General features: G+C 38.7%; 1 protein-coding gene across 1 annotated transcript in view; it reads right to left on the reverse strand.

The window, feature by feature from the left end:
- The window catches only part of MFSD14A (major facilitator superfamily domain containing 14A), a 41,586-nt gene that overhangs the window by 4,392 nt on the left and 19,895 nt on the right, over window positions 1–17,299 (reverse strand). Inside the window, 12 exon segments of the mRNA XM_032301411.1 lie at window positions 723–835; window positions 7,098–7,169; window positions 7,907–7,920; window positions 7,923–7,959; window positions 7,961–7,975; window positions 7,977–8,021; window positions 8,306–8,475; window positions 8,478–8,523; window positions 11,009–11,123; window positions 12,816–12,927; window positions 12,930–12,942; window positions 13,713–13,775. Coding sequence (XP_032157302.1) covers window positions 723–835; window positions 7,098–7,169; window positions 7,907–7,920; window positions 7,923–7,959; window positions 7,961–7,975; window positions 7,977–8,021; window positions 8,306–8,475; window positions 8,478–8,523; window positions 11,009–11,123; window positions 12,816–12,927; window positions 12,930–12,942; window positions 13,713–13,775 — 815 coding nt within the window.

Raw genomic sequence — 17,299 nt, forward strand, 5'->3', positions numbered from 1 at the left:
AACCTGCAGGCCACCAGACTTGCAAGAAAAGGAAACAGCCTTCTTCTCTCTGACAGGAAGCTGGGGCCAAAACAATAGGGCTTTCTCAATGAACTTCTGGTCTGTCATCAGTAATGATCACTGATGTCACATGTTTTTTCCTAACCAGAAAAACAAAGAAGGTAAATAACACTAGCTTTCAGGGCTTTGCTACTTTGAGATTACATGTTTTATCCTAATGACAGACGATACAGATTAAATGCTCATTAGAGATTTAAAAACGAATCTCATTTAAAAAATCTGTCACATAGAAAATGTCACACCCCTCTACCCTCAAGCCATTCTAGAATATACAAATACACAAGTGAGAAATCTGTATTGTATACATTTTGAGAGAAAAAAGGCACAGTAAGAGATGGATTAAAATCTAGTAATAAGCCTTAGATGAGAAGCAAATAAAAGTCTGTCAATTAGGGGCACCCACGTGGCTCAGATGGTGGGGTGTCCAACTTGATTTTGCCTCAGGGTCCTGGGATCAACCCCCCGCAACTCCCACCCCAGGCTCTCCACTCAGCAGGGAATCCACTGGGGATTCTCCCTCTCTCCCTCTGCCCCTCCCCCACTCATGTATGCTCATGCTCTCCCCTAAAATAAAAATCTTTTAAAAAGTCTGTCAGTTATACCTCAACAAAGCTGGAAAAAAGGGGCAAATATCAAAATCTTAAAAATTAAAATATACCTACCAAGGTTCTGAACCAAAGCCATACCATGCCAGCTGTAATATTTGAAATCCCAGACCCAATAAAATGGTGTTCTTATTTCCAATTGACCGCATAAGTAAACTCAAGACTATGGTCTAGAAAAGAAGAAAAACCAGAATGGAGTAGTTTATCAGGAAAGAACTTTTTAAAAATAAAAATAAAAAATACTTGGTGACATCCTTCAATCTGTAATATAAAAGGACTACCACTTTTCTACATTTTGGCATTTTTAGCAGTTGCCCTGAATATATCTTGAGACTATTACTCTAGGTCAGATAGAGCAAATGAAAGGTCCCTTTGCTGACACAGATCCAGATCCAGGGAAGAAGAAAAGTGAAAACAGAAAAGTTGAACTTTCTATTCAGTACATTTCTACTGACTGCTTATATCAGAAATTGTAAGCAGTAGCATCAAAGGTCTGAACAGATGATTTGGGGATCCTGGTTATATAACTGCTTTAAAAGTTTTTACAGGTCCAAGTTAATCCAAAATGCTTATCCTCCCACTAAGCAAAACTGAAACAGTACAAGAATTACTCTCTGTCCTTCACCTAAATTACTGCTGAAAGCATGATGCTTTTACAAATAGTGAACAGGTATAGTAAGTATGATTTGGGAAACATACAGTGTAGGAACATAGCCTTTGGAAAAACAGCCTGGATCATAATCTTGGCTCTAACTATGTGACCCTGGGCAAGTTACTTCACACTGAAATAGTTCTGTCTCTTATAAAATGGCAATGAAGAGTACCTACTTCAAAACTCTGTCATGTAGGTTAGAGGAGGTATTTACAAAATGCTTAGCACTGGGCTTGGCACACTGTAGGTGTTTAATAAACAATATTATGGGTTGAATGGGTTTTCTTTTCTTTCAAAGCGAAAAGAAATTCAGCAATGATTTGGGGACATGAGAAAGTATTTCTTGCTATTTTTAGAAAAAGATCTTATATCTTTTTAAAAATTTGTATCTCCCTCTACCTACTGCTCCCCCTGCTTGTGCACTCTGTCAAATAAACAAACTCTTAAAAAAAAAAAAAATTCTTTAAATTGAGGGTGCCTGGTGGCTCAGTTACAATCTGCCTTCAGCTCAGGCGATCCAGCAGTTCTGGGGTCAAGCCCCACATTGGGCTCCGGCTTAGCAGGGTGTCTACCTCTCCCTCTCGCCTGCACCCCTGCCCCCACTCATGCCCACACTCCCGAAAAAATAAAAGCTTTAAAATAAACAAAATTCTCTAAATTGAAATAACCATTTAAGAGCTTAATCTGATATAATCACAAGCCAGTGGAAAGCAAATGAAGAGCCCTGTAGGAGTTCTTGAACAATTAAGACTCCTAGATTTCTTCTCTCCGATTTCCCCTTAAAACACTAGCGAGTGTAAGAGTTCCACAAGGTATGGAACCTTGCTGGATTCCGTTCTTCTCAACAACCACAACCACAAAAGGGAACTCAACCCGATTAAGCAGTTAGCAAAGAAAAACTTCCTGTATACAGGACACCCTAACTGAGAACACTGATTTTCTCCCGAAAGGCAGGAACTTCCTTAAGTATCTGTAGCTTTGTATCCCTAGCAGCTACTGTATGTTCTTAATATTTACAGAAAACGTGATTTTTAAATATGTCAAAATAGTCTCAATAATGGGATAAACTGGGGCGCCTGGGTGGCTCAGTAGGTTAAGCCGCTGCCTTCGGCTCAGTTCATGATCTCAGGGTCCTGGGATCGAGTCCCGCATCGGGCTCTCTGCTCAGCAGGGAGCCTGCTTCCCTCTCTCTCTCTCTGCCTGCCTCTCCGTCTACTTGTGATTTCTGTCAAATAAATAAACAAAATCTTTAAAAAAAAATAATGGGATAAATTACTTAGTGTATACAGTGTACTAGACAAGAAAAATTATTTGGTGTCCCTTAATTTAGTGTAACTCATTTTGTCCCAAAGGTTAAACAACCAATTTAACCAAGGCGTATATAGCTAGTTAACAGTTAACTGACATCAGTTTTGGTCTGTTAAGCAAATATAATGCCAAGTTCCGACTATATCCCACTGCTATTCTAGGTCTAAGGAAACTGACCCAAGGGTCAGAGAACAGGTCAAAGTACTGGTCAGCAAACAAAATACCTCATCTGGGAGGGAAGATGGACGTAAGTGCACTGGTTTAGAAAGATCATTGCAGGTTGTAGCTGCTATGGAAAAAGATGAAATGGGGCAGTGGAATAGAAGTGTTGCTTGAACCAGGATGGCCAGAGAAGACCCTTCTGAGGAGACAGCTGAATGGGGAGGGAGGTGACTATCTCGGGGATCAGATACTCCAATAAGTGGTAACTGCAAGTGCAAAGGCCCTCAACTGGAATATATTCAATAACAGGGATTACGGGACACAATGAGGTCATGTTTGAGGTCCAGGTTTTTTTCTGGTTGCAAAGGAAAATAAATTTTAAACAAGAGGATTAAAATTTCACTCTACAGGGGCGCCTGAGTACTTAGTCTGTTAAGTGTCCAAACTCTTGATTTTGACTCAGGTCACGATATCAGGGATGTGGGATCAAGCCCTGCATAGGGCTCCCTGCTCAGCATGGAGTCTGCTTGAAATTCTCTCTCCCTCTGCCCCTCCCCCTGCTCACACTCACTCTCTCTAAAATAAATAAATCTTAAAAAATTCACTTTACAAAAATTACTTTCCCAAGTGGCGAATAAACTACGGAGACCAGATGGAGGCAAGAGCCATGGCTCAGACTGGCTCCTAGTATCAGAATGGGGAGAGATGCTTCAATTCAGAATGGATTTTGGAGACAGGTAACAGGAGATACCATCTAAGGGATATGTGGTAAGGGTAAAGAAAGGCAAAAATCCACAAATATGACACCAAAGTTTGTTGTGGCCCCAGCAACTGGAGCATGGTGATGCCCCATCAACGAGGTGAGCAGTGCTAAAATGAAGGAATCCAGATTTCAGTTTGGTTATGTCAAGTTTAAATGCCCAACATGTGTCAAACAGGAGCTCAGTCAGGGGCGGCCTAGAGGTAAAATCTTTAGGAGGTCACCCAGCACATGGAGGATTAGATAAGAGCACTGAGGAAGGAAATATGTCCAACAATAACCCTGCACTCCATAAACTTTTATTTAGTGCAAAAGTTAGGCTTGCGTGCCTCCTGGCACCAAAGAAGTGATGGGGCCTAACAGCCCCAGAGGGGACAGCAAACATTTGGCTCCCACTGGAAAGTGTGTCTGTCCATGTTTCCAGATCTTCTCATTTGTGGGGGAGAAGCTACAAATACGTATTTTCATATACCCTCCCAATCTCTAAATGGTTACTACTAATTTTTAAAGTAAGTATGTACGTATGATTTTATTTTAAGATTTTGTTTTTTTAAGTAATCTCTAAACCCCATATGGGGCTCGAACTCCCAATCCCAGGACCAAGAGTCACATGCTCTACCGACTGAGCCAACCAGGAGCCCTTTTAAAGTTAAAGCAGAAAAATAAACAATGGCTTCTAATTTAGCACTTAACTGAGGTTGCGGACACAATACAGGGGTGGCTTACAGTGACCAAGATGAATGTCACTGACCTCACTCACAGGCTACTCTTCCTACAATCTACCGAGGCAAAAATAATAAAAATAACAGAGGTAAAAGCAACAGTATTCTGTATGTGTATTCTGTACAATGACAGAGCTATACCTCAGTTAGTATGGGAAACTCCGAGAGAGGACACTTAGCGCAGAGGGTGGGGAGGCAGAAAGCCCAGCTGGAACAAAGGCACAAGGGCAAGCAGTAACACGAGCAGGCAAGCAACAAGTGTATACTTGACATCAATGAGAATACGAGACAATTCTTCTACCTTTGGAGTTATATATTATACTTAATATTTTAGTTCATTTAATGACAGCAACATAATGATCACTTTTTCTATATATACTACATAATTCCATTAAACCTGTTTTTTGAAATGCAACTAATTTTCTCACTTTTTAAAATGTGATTCATCTCAAAAATGGTATTTCTACGTAGGCCTCAAAGCTAAATGGTCACTTAGGGGACCATACTCCTTGTGGGGCTGCGTATGTAACAACTGCTGTATGTCCAGTGCTGGCTGGCTGGCGGCTCATATCCTCCCACGCTCCAAGCACTGCAAGCGCTCCGCACACATGCCCAACCATACCCCCTCCTGTATCCACAGCTATTTTCCATCTTGTTTTTTTAAAGATTTATTTGACAGAGACAGACAGCGAGAGAGGAAACACAAGTGGGGGAGTGGAAGAGGGAGAGGCTGGCTTCCCGCTGAGCAGGGAGCCCTGGAGCAGGAAGCTAGCTGTGGGACCCTGGGATCATGACCTGAGGCGTTTAATGACTGAGCAACCCAAGTGCCCCTGTTTTCCATCTTCTACCCTTTGTGCTAGGTGCCCTCTGCTGAGCAGAGAGAAAATTTCCTCTAAAGCACCTTCACAGCACTCCAGCAGTGTTACTGCCTGAATTTCTAAGGCATCTGCAGCTTCTATGATCAGTGACATGTGAAACAGCTATTCGTCTCTTATGTGCCATTATAGTAAATGTTAGCTTGTTCTCTTCGTCTAAATCGTAAACAAAATATTACCAAATATAATCTCAGCAATGTATGAAAAAGATAAAACATCATGACGGGGTTGGGTTTATCCCAGGATTCAAGGTCGGTTTAACATTCGATAATTCCTCAAGATCAACTCTTACTATTTGTACATTTTCCTTGGTGATATGCCTTAGAAAGGTGTTTTTTAAAAAGCTATTTTTACATATAGGCAACAATATATTTTCCCCAAAGCTGAAGTGCACTTTTCTGACAGCCAGAAATGCACATTTAAATGCAACATAATTTCTGTTTAAGGAGCTTCAAGATAAAATAGGAGTTAGAATGGATATTAAAGAGGAAAAACATGATATAAGGGAGCACTGGGTATTATTTAAGACTAATGAATCACTGACCTCTACCTCTGAAACCAATAAATATGTTAACTGAATTTAAATTTCAAAAAATTAATACAAATGGAAGTTAGAAATAGTACTAATACTCAATGCCATATGAATGCAAGTGTGAGGCAATGGGTATATTATAGAATTTAAATTTGAAACTTATCACTAAACCTACCAAAAAATTCCCAAGTGATAAGATCTGCAGAAGGAATCCTACACCTAAGAGATGGTAAAACATCTAAGAGACCTATGAAATGCACCCTTTTATTTCCTGAAGAACAGAATAAAACAAGAAAGCTGCAATCTAGAAGACTAGATCTAAGATAAGAAAGAATGTTAGATTAGATCATCTACATCTACAACTAAGCCAAGCCAGAGAGGAAGAAATGGGTGGGACTTTATTCACTGAAAGGAGAAAGACTGACTAGAGAAATATTCTGGTCGCCGGAATATACTACTTGATCACGTAAAAGAAATTTGAGGCCAAGATGAAATACTCCTAAGAAAATCCAAATTGCTGGTTGATTAATATCTTATTTATCAACCAACCACTGGCTACCAACTGCATTTCCAGGGTAAGTACTTCACGTCATTCCTCTGCTCAAAACCCTCTAATGGCTTCCCATCTTCCATTAAGTCTCAGCATAACCTGTGAGGCCCCAGATGACCTGATGGTTCCCTCTGCACCTCCTCTCTGACTTAATTTCTTGAAGGTCACTGCCTCGCTTGCTCTGCCAGAGCCGTGCTGTCCCCCTGGCTGTTTCTCACACGTGCCAGCTACAGTCCTTCCTTAGAGTTTTACTTCTGTACCTGCTGCTCAGAATGCTCTTCTAGATATTCCCATGGCCTGTTCCTCTCTCCTTCGGGTTTCTGCTCAAACGTCACCAAGTATCAGCTAGGCCTTCCCAACCCTCCAGGTAAAATAACACCATCCCCAGTCCCTCTGTATCCCCAGCACCATTTTTCTTATCGTTTTCATTATACCTGATACATGTACACAGACATTTTTTGAAGCTTCTGTCCTATCCCACAAGAATGCAAGCTCTACAAGAGCAGGGATTTAGTTCAGTTCACTGCTACACCCCCACGGCATGGCACACATGCCACACATGGCAGTACTCAATAAATATGTGAGGACTGATAGAAAATTTTTTACTTTATGCAGGTGTACTTTCTAGTATAAATCAATAAACTACCTTTCTGCTTTATACATTGTATGACAAAAATATGCCCATCCCCAAAATCTGATCCAAAGACTAAGTACACTTAACAAAACTGAATTTCTGAACCTACAAGCCTCAGATTCCTGACACTGGTGACTCCACCAAGAAAATGTCACTTGAGTATCACTTCAGGCCCCATTGGGATGGTCAACCAGGAGCAACACTCTACTGCCTCACTCTAACTAAAAAGAGACTCACCTGTGCAATAATGGAAAGAATGCCAAGGACTGCTATAAATGCTGCAACACTTTCCGGTGAAAACTTCATTATCTAAAAGGTTTCCAAAAAAAGTAACATTAATAGAGACATTAATAAAGTGTAACAAAAACCATACTGATGCGAGTCCTTGTATATTAACATTAAATGGCCAGAAAAAAACCCCACAACTCATTTATAACCAAAGAATTCTTCAAAGGAAGACTCTGGCTTTCAGTGAGAATCACAATTGTAACAACTGTCGACAGACTACAAATAACAGCTACTTATTTAGATTCGGGTAATTCTAAGTCTCTTAATCTAGACTTAGGTTTCATAAATTTGAGACCCCTATCAAGCACTCAGAATCCATGTTATAAATAGTGCACTGTTCTGTGATTTTATGGATATCGATAAAGGCTTGATCCTCCTTGGTAAGATTAGTGTCAAGGAGGAAAAACGAATGCTCTCAGTAGAGCTCGCTGCTTTACTGATCCATGCCCTCCATGTCCGAGAGACCGGACTAGACAGATGGATTACAAGCATCCCATCACTTCTACAGACAACCCATAAGCTCAAACCACATGCAGTGACGGGATAATTGTATCTTTCTGCAGAAGCCAAAGTCTTAATAGATATGCCGAAGGACCATCAACCACTCTACGTAGGAAGTAAACTCCAGTGAGCCATTATTTACAACACAGGAGGCATTTTAAAAGTCTCTGCTATCACAGCTCTCGACATGAAATATTTTTGTTATGAAGGCACTAAACAGTGGAAGAAAAAGTCCCTCTTGGCAGTCAGGATTTTACCTGTCTGAGGTATAAAAGAAGCTGGAGTATTGGCCTGCCTCTGGTAGGTAGGAAGAGGAACACCGTGATGGCAGATCAGCAGCACTATGGAATCCTGGCCCACTTTTTTTAAGGACTAGAATAAGAAAAAGACTGATATAAGGTTTTATACCCAAACACTAAACTGGTTTTAAAAATGCGCAGTGTTATCTTCCGGCAGTGTACATACAGGACACTTCGCTATCTTTTCAAAATGCCTTTCATCCTCCCCAACTACTCTGAAAAGTATTTCAAAATATTTTAAAAATACGTCACGATGTTTTCCCCAAAGAAAACATCCACGACAATATATGAACATTGCACTGAATCATACATTCACTTTTTTTGCCGAACAGAAGGAAAAAAACATAAACTTTTTACCGCAAAAGGGTCGGCCTGTTCCCAGGAAATGGGTGCCCCCCATGACGCTGGCCGCATCTTCTCGGGCAAAGACTCTGGCACAGCAACAAGGATAAAACAAATATCCAGCAATGCTATGGCTGTAGCCAGGACCACCACCAAGCTGTCCCCATACACACGGCCGAGGTAAGCCCGATTGCGGGGCTGGTTACCAGACTTGCAGCAAATGTTGCTGAAACCTGCAATAAATCCAAGTGGACAGGAAGAGATTAATCCGGACACCTGACTCTCCTTCAGAGCTGCAGAATGCAGATTTACGTCAGTCCTCCTGCCATGCTCTCCCTTTCCAGGATCCTACCTGTGCCATTCTTCTTATATTCTCTTCTTTTGCAGAAAGAGGAAAGAAGTCGATTCTTAACTAAAAAAGTATGTAATGGCCTGAAAGAAGTCTAAAGAACAATGCTCTAGGGAAACCCACTGTCACTGTGATTTTCCCCCCCCAGTATTAAAATGAGATGAATGTTTACCTTGATGCATAAGGCTGGCTGAAATAAAGCTTAAAGACTTGGAGGTTTATCTTCTTTCTCATCAGTAAGAGTGTAAGTGCTAGTACAAAACTGAACTACGTGATTGTTTAGGTGGCAGAGTTAGGAAGGATAGGATCACAGGTCCTTGGCACTGAGTATATCACTAACCATGTCTCTCTCAAACTTTGAGGAAGTCCACACACGTCTGGGGAAGATGCAGATTAAAGAGGACACAGGGGAGGAATAACTTAATCCCAGACGTGTCTGGCCTATTAGACAAAATGGCCGCAAATCAGTAGACATGGCAGCAAGTATCACCTGATGGAGACCATGCTCGGTGCTGGAGAATAAGAAATTAATGCTGCCATGTGTGAGCTGCTCCCCACCTTGTGCTTTATTCTGTCTCTGTGCCATTTTTGGCTTCTGGATGGAGGATTTAACTTCACAGAAGTGCTTATGTTTAGCTGTTTATTAATAACTGCTCAAAAGAAAGAATTCAACTTCCAAAGGCCAATTACCTGACACGTACATAACAATGTAGTAACTTAAGCATCTCACTATTGACCCAAATGTCCATCAGCTGGGGAACAGCTGAACAAAAAGAGTACATCCCATACAGTGTAAAACTACAACCAAAGTAAAAGAGGAACTACTGGTAAATGTATCAACAGGAATGAAAGATAGATAACTAAGTGCAGACAGAAAAGACCATGTTCTGTTATTTCATTCATGTTTAATTTCTATTAAAAGCAAACCTACAGGGGCACCTGGGTAGCTCAGTTGGTTAAATCCTCTGACTTTTAGTTTGGGATCAGGTCAAGATCTCAGGGTTGCTGAGATGGAGCCCTACATCAGACTCATGCTCACTGCAGAGTCTGCTCTGCTTCAGATTCTCTCTCCCCCGCTGCCCCTCCCCCCACTCACTTGCTCAGTAACAAACAAAATCTTAAAAAAAAAAAAGGCAAAACTACAAAGACAGAAAGTACACTGGTGATTGGGGATGGATGGCAGATGGCCTTTGGACAGATGGAAATGTTCTAAAACTGGATTGTGGTGGTATTTTGTTAGGGCAGATTTAGCAAATTAAAGATTTTTATTTATTTATTTTGGAGACAGGGAGCACTCACACATGCAAGTGGGGAGAGGGGAAGAGGGTCATCATCAACTTCGTATTGTTAGCATTCTAAGTTTATGACTGAAATCAGTTTTTTTTAAAGTTTCTCACAATAGGTATTTTCCCCTAAAAACTTCCTAATCCATGATTCTTCGTGTCCTTTGAATCAAAGACAGTTTCTTGTAAAACTAAGATTCAGGCTGACACAGTACGCAGTCCTTCTTTATCAAAAGATCCTTGTCCTATGTTTGCTGACACTCACCACTGTCTTGCTTCGATCTCATAATGTTCTGTATGTTATCATGTCTCTGTTAGCCTTTTTATTCCTAGATTTAATGGACAAGAGATTACACCACCACCAAATACTTAATTTCTCAAAACAGTATTCAAAGGTTGGCAAACTGCCACCCTCTGGGTCAATCCAGCTAAGGATGGTTCTTACATTTTTTAAGAGATACACACACACATAGATACAGAATGAGACTCTATGTGGCCCACAAATTCACAGAAATGTTCTGCTGATCCCTGACCTATACATTAGCCTATTGCATTTTAGAGTAGCCATTAAATATTAGTAATGTTTAAAAACTCATGACATTAAATAATTCCTTATTTTTAGTATTTTTTAAAAAGATTTTATTTATTTATATGTTAGAGGGAGAGCAAAAGAGCACAAGCAAGAGGGAGAAGCAGGCTCCCCGCTGAGCAGGGAGCCCCATGTGGGACCAGATCCCAGGACCCTAGGATCATGACCTGAGCTGCAGGCAGATACTTAACCAGCTGAACCACCTAGGTGTCCCAATTTTTAGTATTCTTTAAAAAGAACTTCTAAAAGGTAAAAGTATTCTGTAATTTCAAACCTGATGTATATGACTACTACTAAAAAATCAAAATTTACAAGGCTTTGTACTGAAAAAAACTTTTGAAATAAGTCATCCACTAGATAGTAATTGATGACTTTATTATGAAATGTATTTTATACAAAGAAGTAAATTTTGAATGCAAAGGCTTACACTTCTAATATGAAACAATTAAAACAAGGTATTTTCCCACAGATACAAAGAACAGAATAAATACACATACCAGTCCATAAGCCATACTTCTTTCATGTTCTTGGGTTATATCTGCCACATATGCAAATACCACAGAGAAAGTCACTGCAAAAACCCCAGAAACAGAGATAACAGCAAAATACCACCTAGGATCAGAAAAAAAAATTGACAAGAACCATCAGAACAATTACCGTTACACCGTAACTTTCCTTTATTCCCTTAAGTGAGTTAGAGTAAAAAACAGCTAATTTCAGTCAATGGCTTACTAAGACAGTTCACGGACTCTTCTATAAATCATAAGCCATAGATATAAAGAAAATACACTCTTAGAAGTCACCCTTCAAAAGCAATTCAGTTACTACGCAGGAATACCTAAAATTAGACAGTATATCCAGGTGAATATTTTACCCAACTGCTGAGCTGTTAAATGGCTTTATTGTTGGTTTTGCTAAAAAGAGCAACAAACTAAACTCTGTTGTAATTGATCCATTACTATTTCCCACCATAGCACTACACAAAACACAAAATTCAGTGGGTATAATGGAGAAACAAGTTACTCTATATTTATTTTATGCCTCTATAAACCAGATGCTTTTCCATAAGCTATATTTGGCTTTTCAGATGTTGGCAAAACAAACATTTCAGTCTTCACATAGAAGAAACCTGTGTGGCAATACTCATAAATGAAACAGAGAACAGACAATTACCGTAAAGAGTGAAAAAAGCTATTTTAAAAAGCAAACTACATTTCGGTATATATGATTTCAAAATAACTGGCCAGGAATAAAAAATTCCTATTGTAATGTTGAATGTTTAGTTTTAAATACCATGTGTCATCATATGAACTTTCAAAATATTCCACTAGGGCTGTATTGCTTACTAAATTTTTTCTAATACAGTTTTTCACAGCCAATCTTTTGTTCATCTCCTAGACTCCTCTGGTAAGATTTCACTTGAGTGATTAGCATTCATCAAGGATTTGGCCTTCAGAATTGTATCAATCTAACCTACAAGAGGAAGATCCTGGCTCTTATATTCCCTTAGTCTTTATAGATAGCCATGGAAAAAATAGCCCATCTGTGATGCAGAACTAACATTCATATGCAGTGGAGTAGAACATTAGGAGAATTAATAAAGCTACAACAAACTGGACTCTATTACCTTGAGAAAATCATTCTCATTGTTAGCTTTCCCTCCCTTCCTCCTCAGTGAAAGAATCCTGATTTCAGTTAACGACACCATGAACCTAGCATCTTGTAACAAGGAGGAGCATATGCCTGAAATTTGACCAGACAGATACAAGCAGAGGTTGGATGAGAACTGTGTAGTTTCTTTATAGGAAGGCAGTGTGGTCTTCTTAGCCATTCTTCCGTCTTGCTGCCTGAAGTGTGACACAAGCTGGAGCTCAGGCAGCCATACTGGACATTGGAGGTGCTAGCAGAGGATGGCAGAGCACAAAGATAGAAAAGGTCTGGTTCCCCAGAACCGCCAAACCAGCTCTACACTGTTCAACTCCTGACTTCTTTTATATGGAGAAAGAAAGAAGCTTCCTTGATGTTAAGCAACTATTATTTTGAGCTGTGAAATCCAAAAGCAGTATATCGCCAACAGTCTACACACTTCCTATAGTAGTATCTAGTTCTAAAATCATTAAGAACTATTACTTAGCCACAATATTTTTAAGGACCCTCTCATCTGCATCAAAGAATACTGGAAGAATAAAATTAAAATCTATATAAAGGTAAGATGGCAAAAAGGTGAACGAAATTAAGGGACTATTCAGAAAACAATGAAGTAAGAACGATATTTAAACCATTGTGTTCTGATTATGCACATACCATGGGCTGATCTTCATTAAAGGAATTGGGGCACATGTGAAAAATACTGTTAGCAGCAAGAAGGATTTCCGACCCCAAACATCAGAAAGAGCACCAATAAGTGGGGCACTGAGAATGACAACAACCCCTAAAAAAAAAAAAAAAAAGAAAAAAAAATGTATACAATCTATACCAATGAGCCAAAAATAAATCATTCTACTATCATAGAAGAATTTTAAAGTTTATTTCTACCATAAGCATAATACCACCAAAACTTTAGATAACTTATTTCTTGTCTATGTAAAATTTGAAACTTTCCCAAGATTGTCTAGAATCACCTGCAGGGCTCTGGTTGCATGTTCATATGAAATGCTCTAATGAAGTCCCAACACAATAATTCCACATTAGCAATTCTAGAAAGAATATCATGTTAGTTATCTGTTTTTATATTCATAGGCTAATTACCTATTTATAAACCTTGTTGGACAAATGAAATCAAGAGTAGAGAGAATGTACAATAATCAAGACTTTTCATATAGTTTTATATTTATGTATTTTTTAATAGTTCTTTTCTCTTCAGGCTGTATGTTTGCTGTTAGCTTATAAAAGGCATTTAGATCTCTGAAATAAAAATGGCCAACACATAAATCTGTTATGAAGTGGTTGATCATTATATGTAGTTGTCTGTATTTGAGTCAGATCATTTTTAGATGACCAACGAAAGTAAATATATTTTTCTTTAATAATAAGATCATATTTAAAACCCAGTTCATTTTGAAGTGTTAAGCAATTCCCCAAGATATACTCAAATTGTAAAAATTACAGTGAATCTGTCTATTAACTGTTATACTGGCAGAGGTATACACATGGAAGTGTATGTGCCTGTGCGTATGTGGGCAAATACATCACTGATCCTACCTTTACTCCTTGAATTAAGCCATTCATCAGAAATGTATGTTTGGGAAAAGTTTCATGTAATACCTAAAGAAAAAATACAAAATAAAAATCTCATACCACATTTTACTCTCAGTAAAACGTCTACATTTACATTTTAAAACATACCTTCACAAAATTTTATTTCCTGTAAATTTTCAGTTTTGTCTGATGCTAGACATTTGAGTAAGTACTTATAATAGCAAACATTTATTTGGAATCTACGATGTCACAAAACACTAAACTGGGCACTTTACATATATTATTTCCTTCAATTCCTCTTAATGATCCTACAAGAACACTGACACAGGCAGAGGTTAAGCATCCTACACATGATTACACAGTATGTAGCAAAACTGAAACTGAGCACAGGAAGCTGGGTTTGAAAGTCCATGCTTTTACTTACTATGTGGTGCCTTCACTGTTTGCCACATATTAACTGACTTACAACTCCTTTACAGACAGGTGCAGGCATTACTGAGATAGGAGACTGGGAGAATAGGGAAATTTTAATTGCTGAAAAGTGAATCTAGAAAGACACCATAAAGTAAGAAAAAGAAATCCCCACCTCTGAAAATGTGTAACAAGTTACTCTATTCTTTCTAAGACCAAGTCTCAAACCACAGAACATTAATTTATTCAATGGGCAGCAGGTGAACCACTGGGTAGCCACTGGTTGACAAAGCAACTAGAGGGAAAAATTACTGAAAAATGGGTGCCCTGGGTGGCTCAGTGGGTTAAAGCCTCTGCCTTCAGCTCAGGTCATGATCTCAGGGTCCCGGGATTGAGCCCCACATCGGGCTGTCTGCTCAGGCAGGGAGCCTGCTTCCCCTCCTCTCTCTGCCTTGCCTCTCTGCCTACCTGTGATCTCTGTCCAATAAACAAAAATCTTAAAAAAAAAAAAAAGATACTTTATAAAAAAATTACTGAAAAAAATAAGGAGCAGCTACCATTTTTACAGCCTATGTGTCAGAGGCTTTATATATACTTTTATGTCATGCTAAACAACATTATGGGTTATATAAAATATCACTCTACAGATGAGGCAACCAAGTTCTTGCTTGACTTAAAAGCCACTGCTTCTTCCATTATACATGCTGTTTCTTCTCCAAAAAATACAAGAGAGAATGGCAATATTGAGAATAAGAAAGTTGGGAAATCTCTTTAGGAAGAAAACTATGCTGAGTGTACATTCTGACATCTTGTAAGAAAACCTTTAGAGGGGTTAAAATGCTCCCTTTCTTCAGTTACTCTTATGCCCAAAACTAGAAATTTAACAAAAATGAACTCACATGTACAAATAAAGAAAATTAGAAACGAAATGTTTAGTCAAAGAAAATCATTAACATGGGGAAAAGCACATATTTATGATATTCGTTTATTTTGTCTCTAATATTTTATATGATAGATATTACATATTTTCTCAACTGAAGGTGATTTTGACCCGCAGGGGTTATATAAGAAGGTCTGAATACATTTTGATTGTCAAAATTTGGATGGGGAGCTACATCTAAGAGGCAGAGATCAAGAATGCTGCAAAACACCTTAGAGCACACAGGTCAGCCTCTCACAACAAATAATCATTTGGCCCAAACTGTCCACGGTGCTAAAACTTTCTGTAAAGAACCAGACAGCAGGTATCTTTTTATAGCTTTGTAAGCTATACAGTCTCTGTCACAAGTATTCAACTCAACAAAAACAGCCGAAGACTATATGTACAGGAATGGTCTGGCTGTGCCCCAAATAAAATATTATTTATGAAAAACAGGCTACTAACATGATGTATAGGATTTGCTTTATATATCTGGCCATAGTTTGCCAGTTCTTGCACTAAAGGAAAAGATTTAAACTCCCTAAAGTGATATCTCCAAACTTTTTGCAACAAATCAAATACAGTTTTCTTCCAATAATTACTAAGGGCCAAATCTTTGTAGGGATAAAAAAAAAAAAAAATGTGTGTTGCAAAGAATGAAGACCATAATGAATGCCTACAAAAAGCTTTATGATATGCTAGATCTCACTGCTAATGATTCACTTTGCCAAGCTACCTTCCACTCCAACAATCTGGTCTTTTCACCATTTTAAATATTCTCATGCTTTCCAATATTCACTTTCATACAGGACATCATCTCCATCTGGCATGTTTGTTCCCCTCAACTTGCCTCTCTAGCCAACCCCAAACCTTCCAAATTGCACCTCTGTCACCAAACTTTCCTGTCCAAAGCAATCATTTCCTCTTTTAGAGCCAACAGGAAGTGATTATAGGACTCAACAGTCACAAAGGTTTGTGAAATTTCTTTTATCACTGAACTACTTGGCTCTAGTATTTTTCAGTTTTTCATGTATTTAATATTTACCTCCTTCCAATTATATTTCAGAGTTCTTAAGGACAGGTACTAAATACACTATACCTTGCATTTAATTTACCTTTATCTTGATTGGTGCCTCACAGAATGCCTTCATTTAGTAACTACTCACTAAATGCTCATAATTATCTGATACAGTTTAGTTTCCAAAGTGACTTAATATAATAATTATGCAATTTAGCTAATGTTACAAAATAAAAACCTTTACAACCCCAAAAGGAATATAGTTAAATCTGGGGCACCTGGGTGGCTCAGTGGGTTAAGCCTCTGCCTTCAGCTTGGGTCATGATCTCAGGGTCCTGGGATAGGAGTCCCTCATTGGGCTCTGCTCAACAGGGAGCCTACGTCCCCCCTCTCTCAGCTGCCTGCCTCTCTGCCCACTTGTGATCTCTATCTGTCAAATAAATAAATGAGATCTTTAAAAAAAAAAAAAAGTGTAGTTAAATTAAAATAAACAAACATTCCTGTTTTGATTTTTTTTTTTAAGATTTATTTATCAGGCAGGCAGAGAGAGAGGAGGAAGCAGGCTCCATGCTGAGCAGAGCGCCTCATGCAGGGCTTGAACCCAGAACCCTGAAACCATGACCTGAGCCAAAGGTAAAGGCCTAACCCGCTGAGACACCCAGGCGCCCCTCCTGTTTGATTTTTTAGCAAAATTTTAACAGAGACAAATCTAACAATACAAATGTGAAGATTTTTAATCTGTGAGGATCCTTTTAGCACTGGACTTAGAGCCAAATAGGAAAAGATATAGTACTTCCCAAGAAATTTTATAGGTCATAAAATTTATGGAATTCTAAAACTTTTAGAAGAAACGGTCCTTAAAATATTAAATGCCTTAGGACTTCTCTGTAGCAAAAGGCTGCTAAGCCATTTACATAGAAGAAATTCTGGAGAATTTTGGAGAATTCGAGTATAGGGTCTCGCTCCATAACACACATTGCATCTGAGCATCTGGGACCATCAAACACTGGCCTAGTTTTCCAGAACCATAGATCAAAAAAGTTAAGTCACTTCTTAGCATTATGGATTCTTAAACCTATTATTCTCTTTATCTAATATATTAATCATCACGTGATTGAATACCCACTATGAACCAAACATATAGCCTCTCAAAGTGTTAGACTTCAGTCTTTAAAAAATATTTGGCAGTCTAAAATTCTTTGTAGTGAATGTAAATCTCCTTGTGGGTGGAGACTTCACCAT

This window comes from Mustela erminea, chromosome 10 (assembly GCF_009829155.1).
Source record: "Mustela erminea isolate mMusErm1 chromosome 10, mMusErm1.Pri, whole genome shotgun sequence".
Lineage (NCBI taxonomy): Eukaryota > Metazoa > Chordata > Mammalia > Carnivora > Mustelidae > Mustela > Mustela erminea.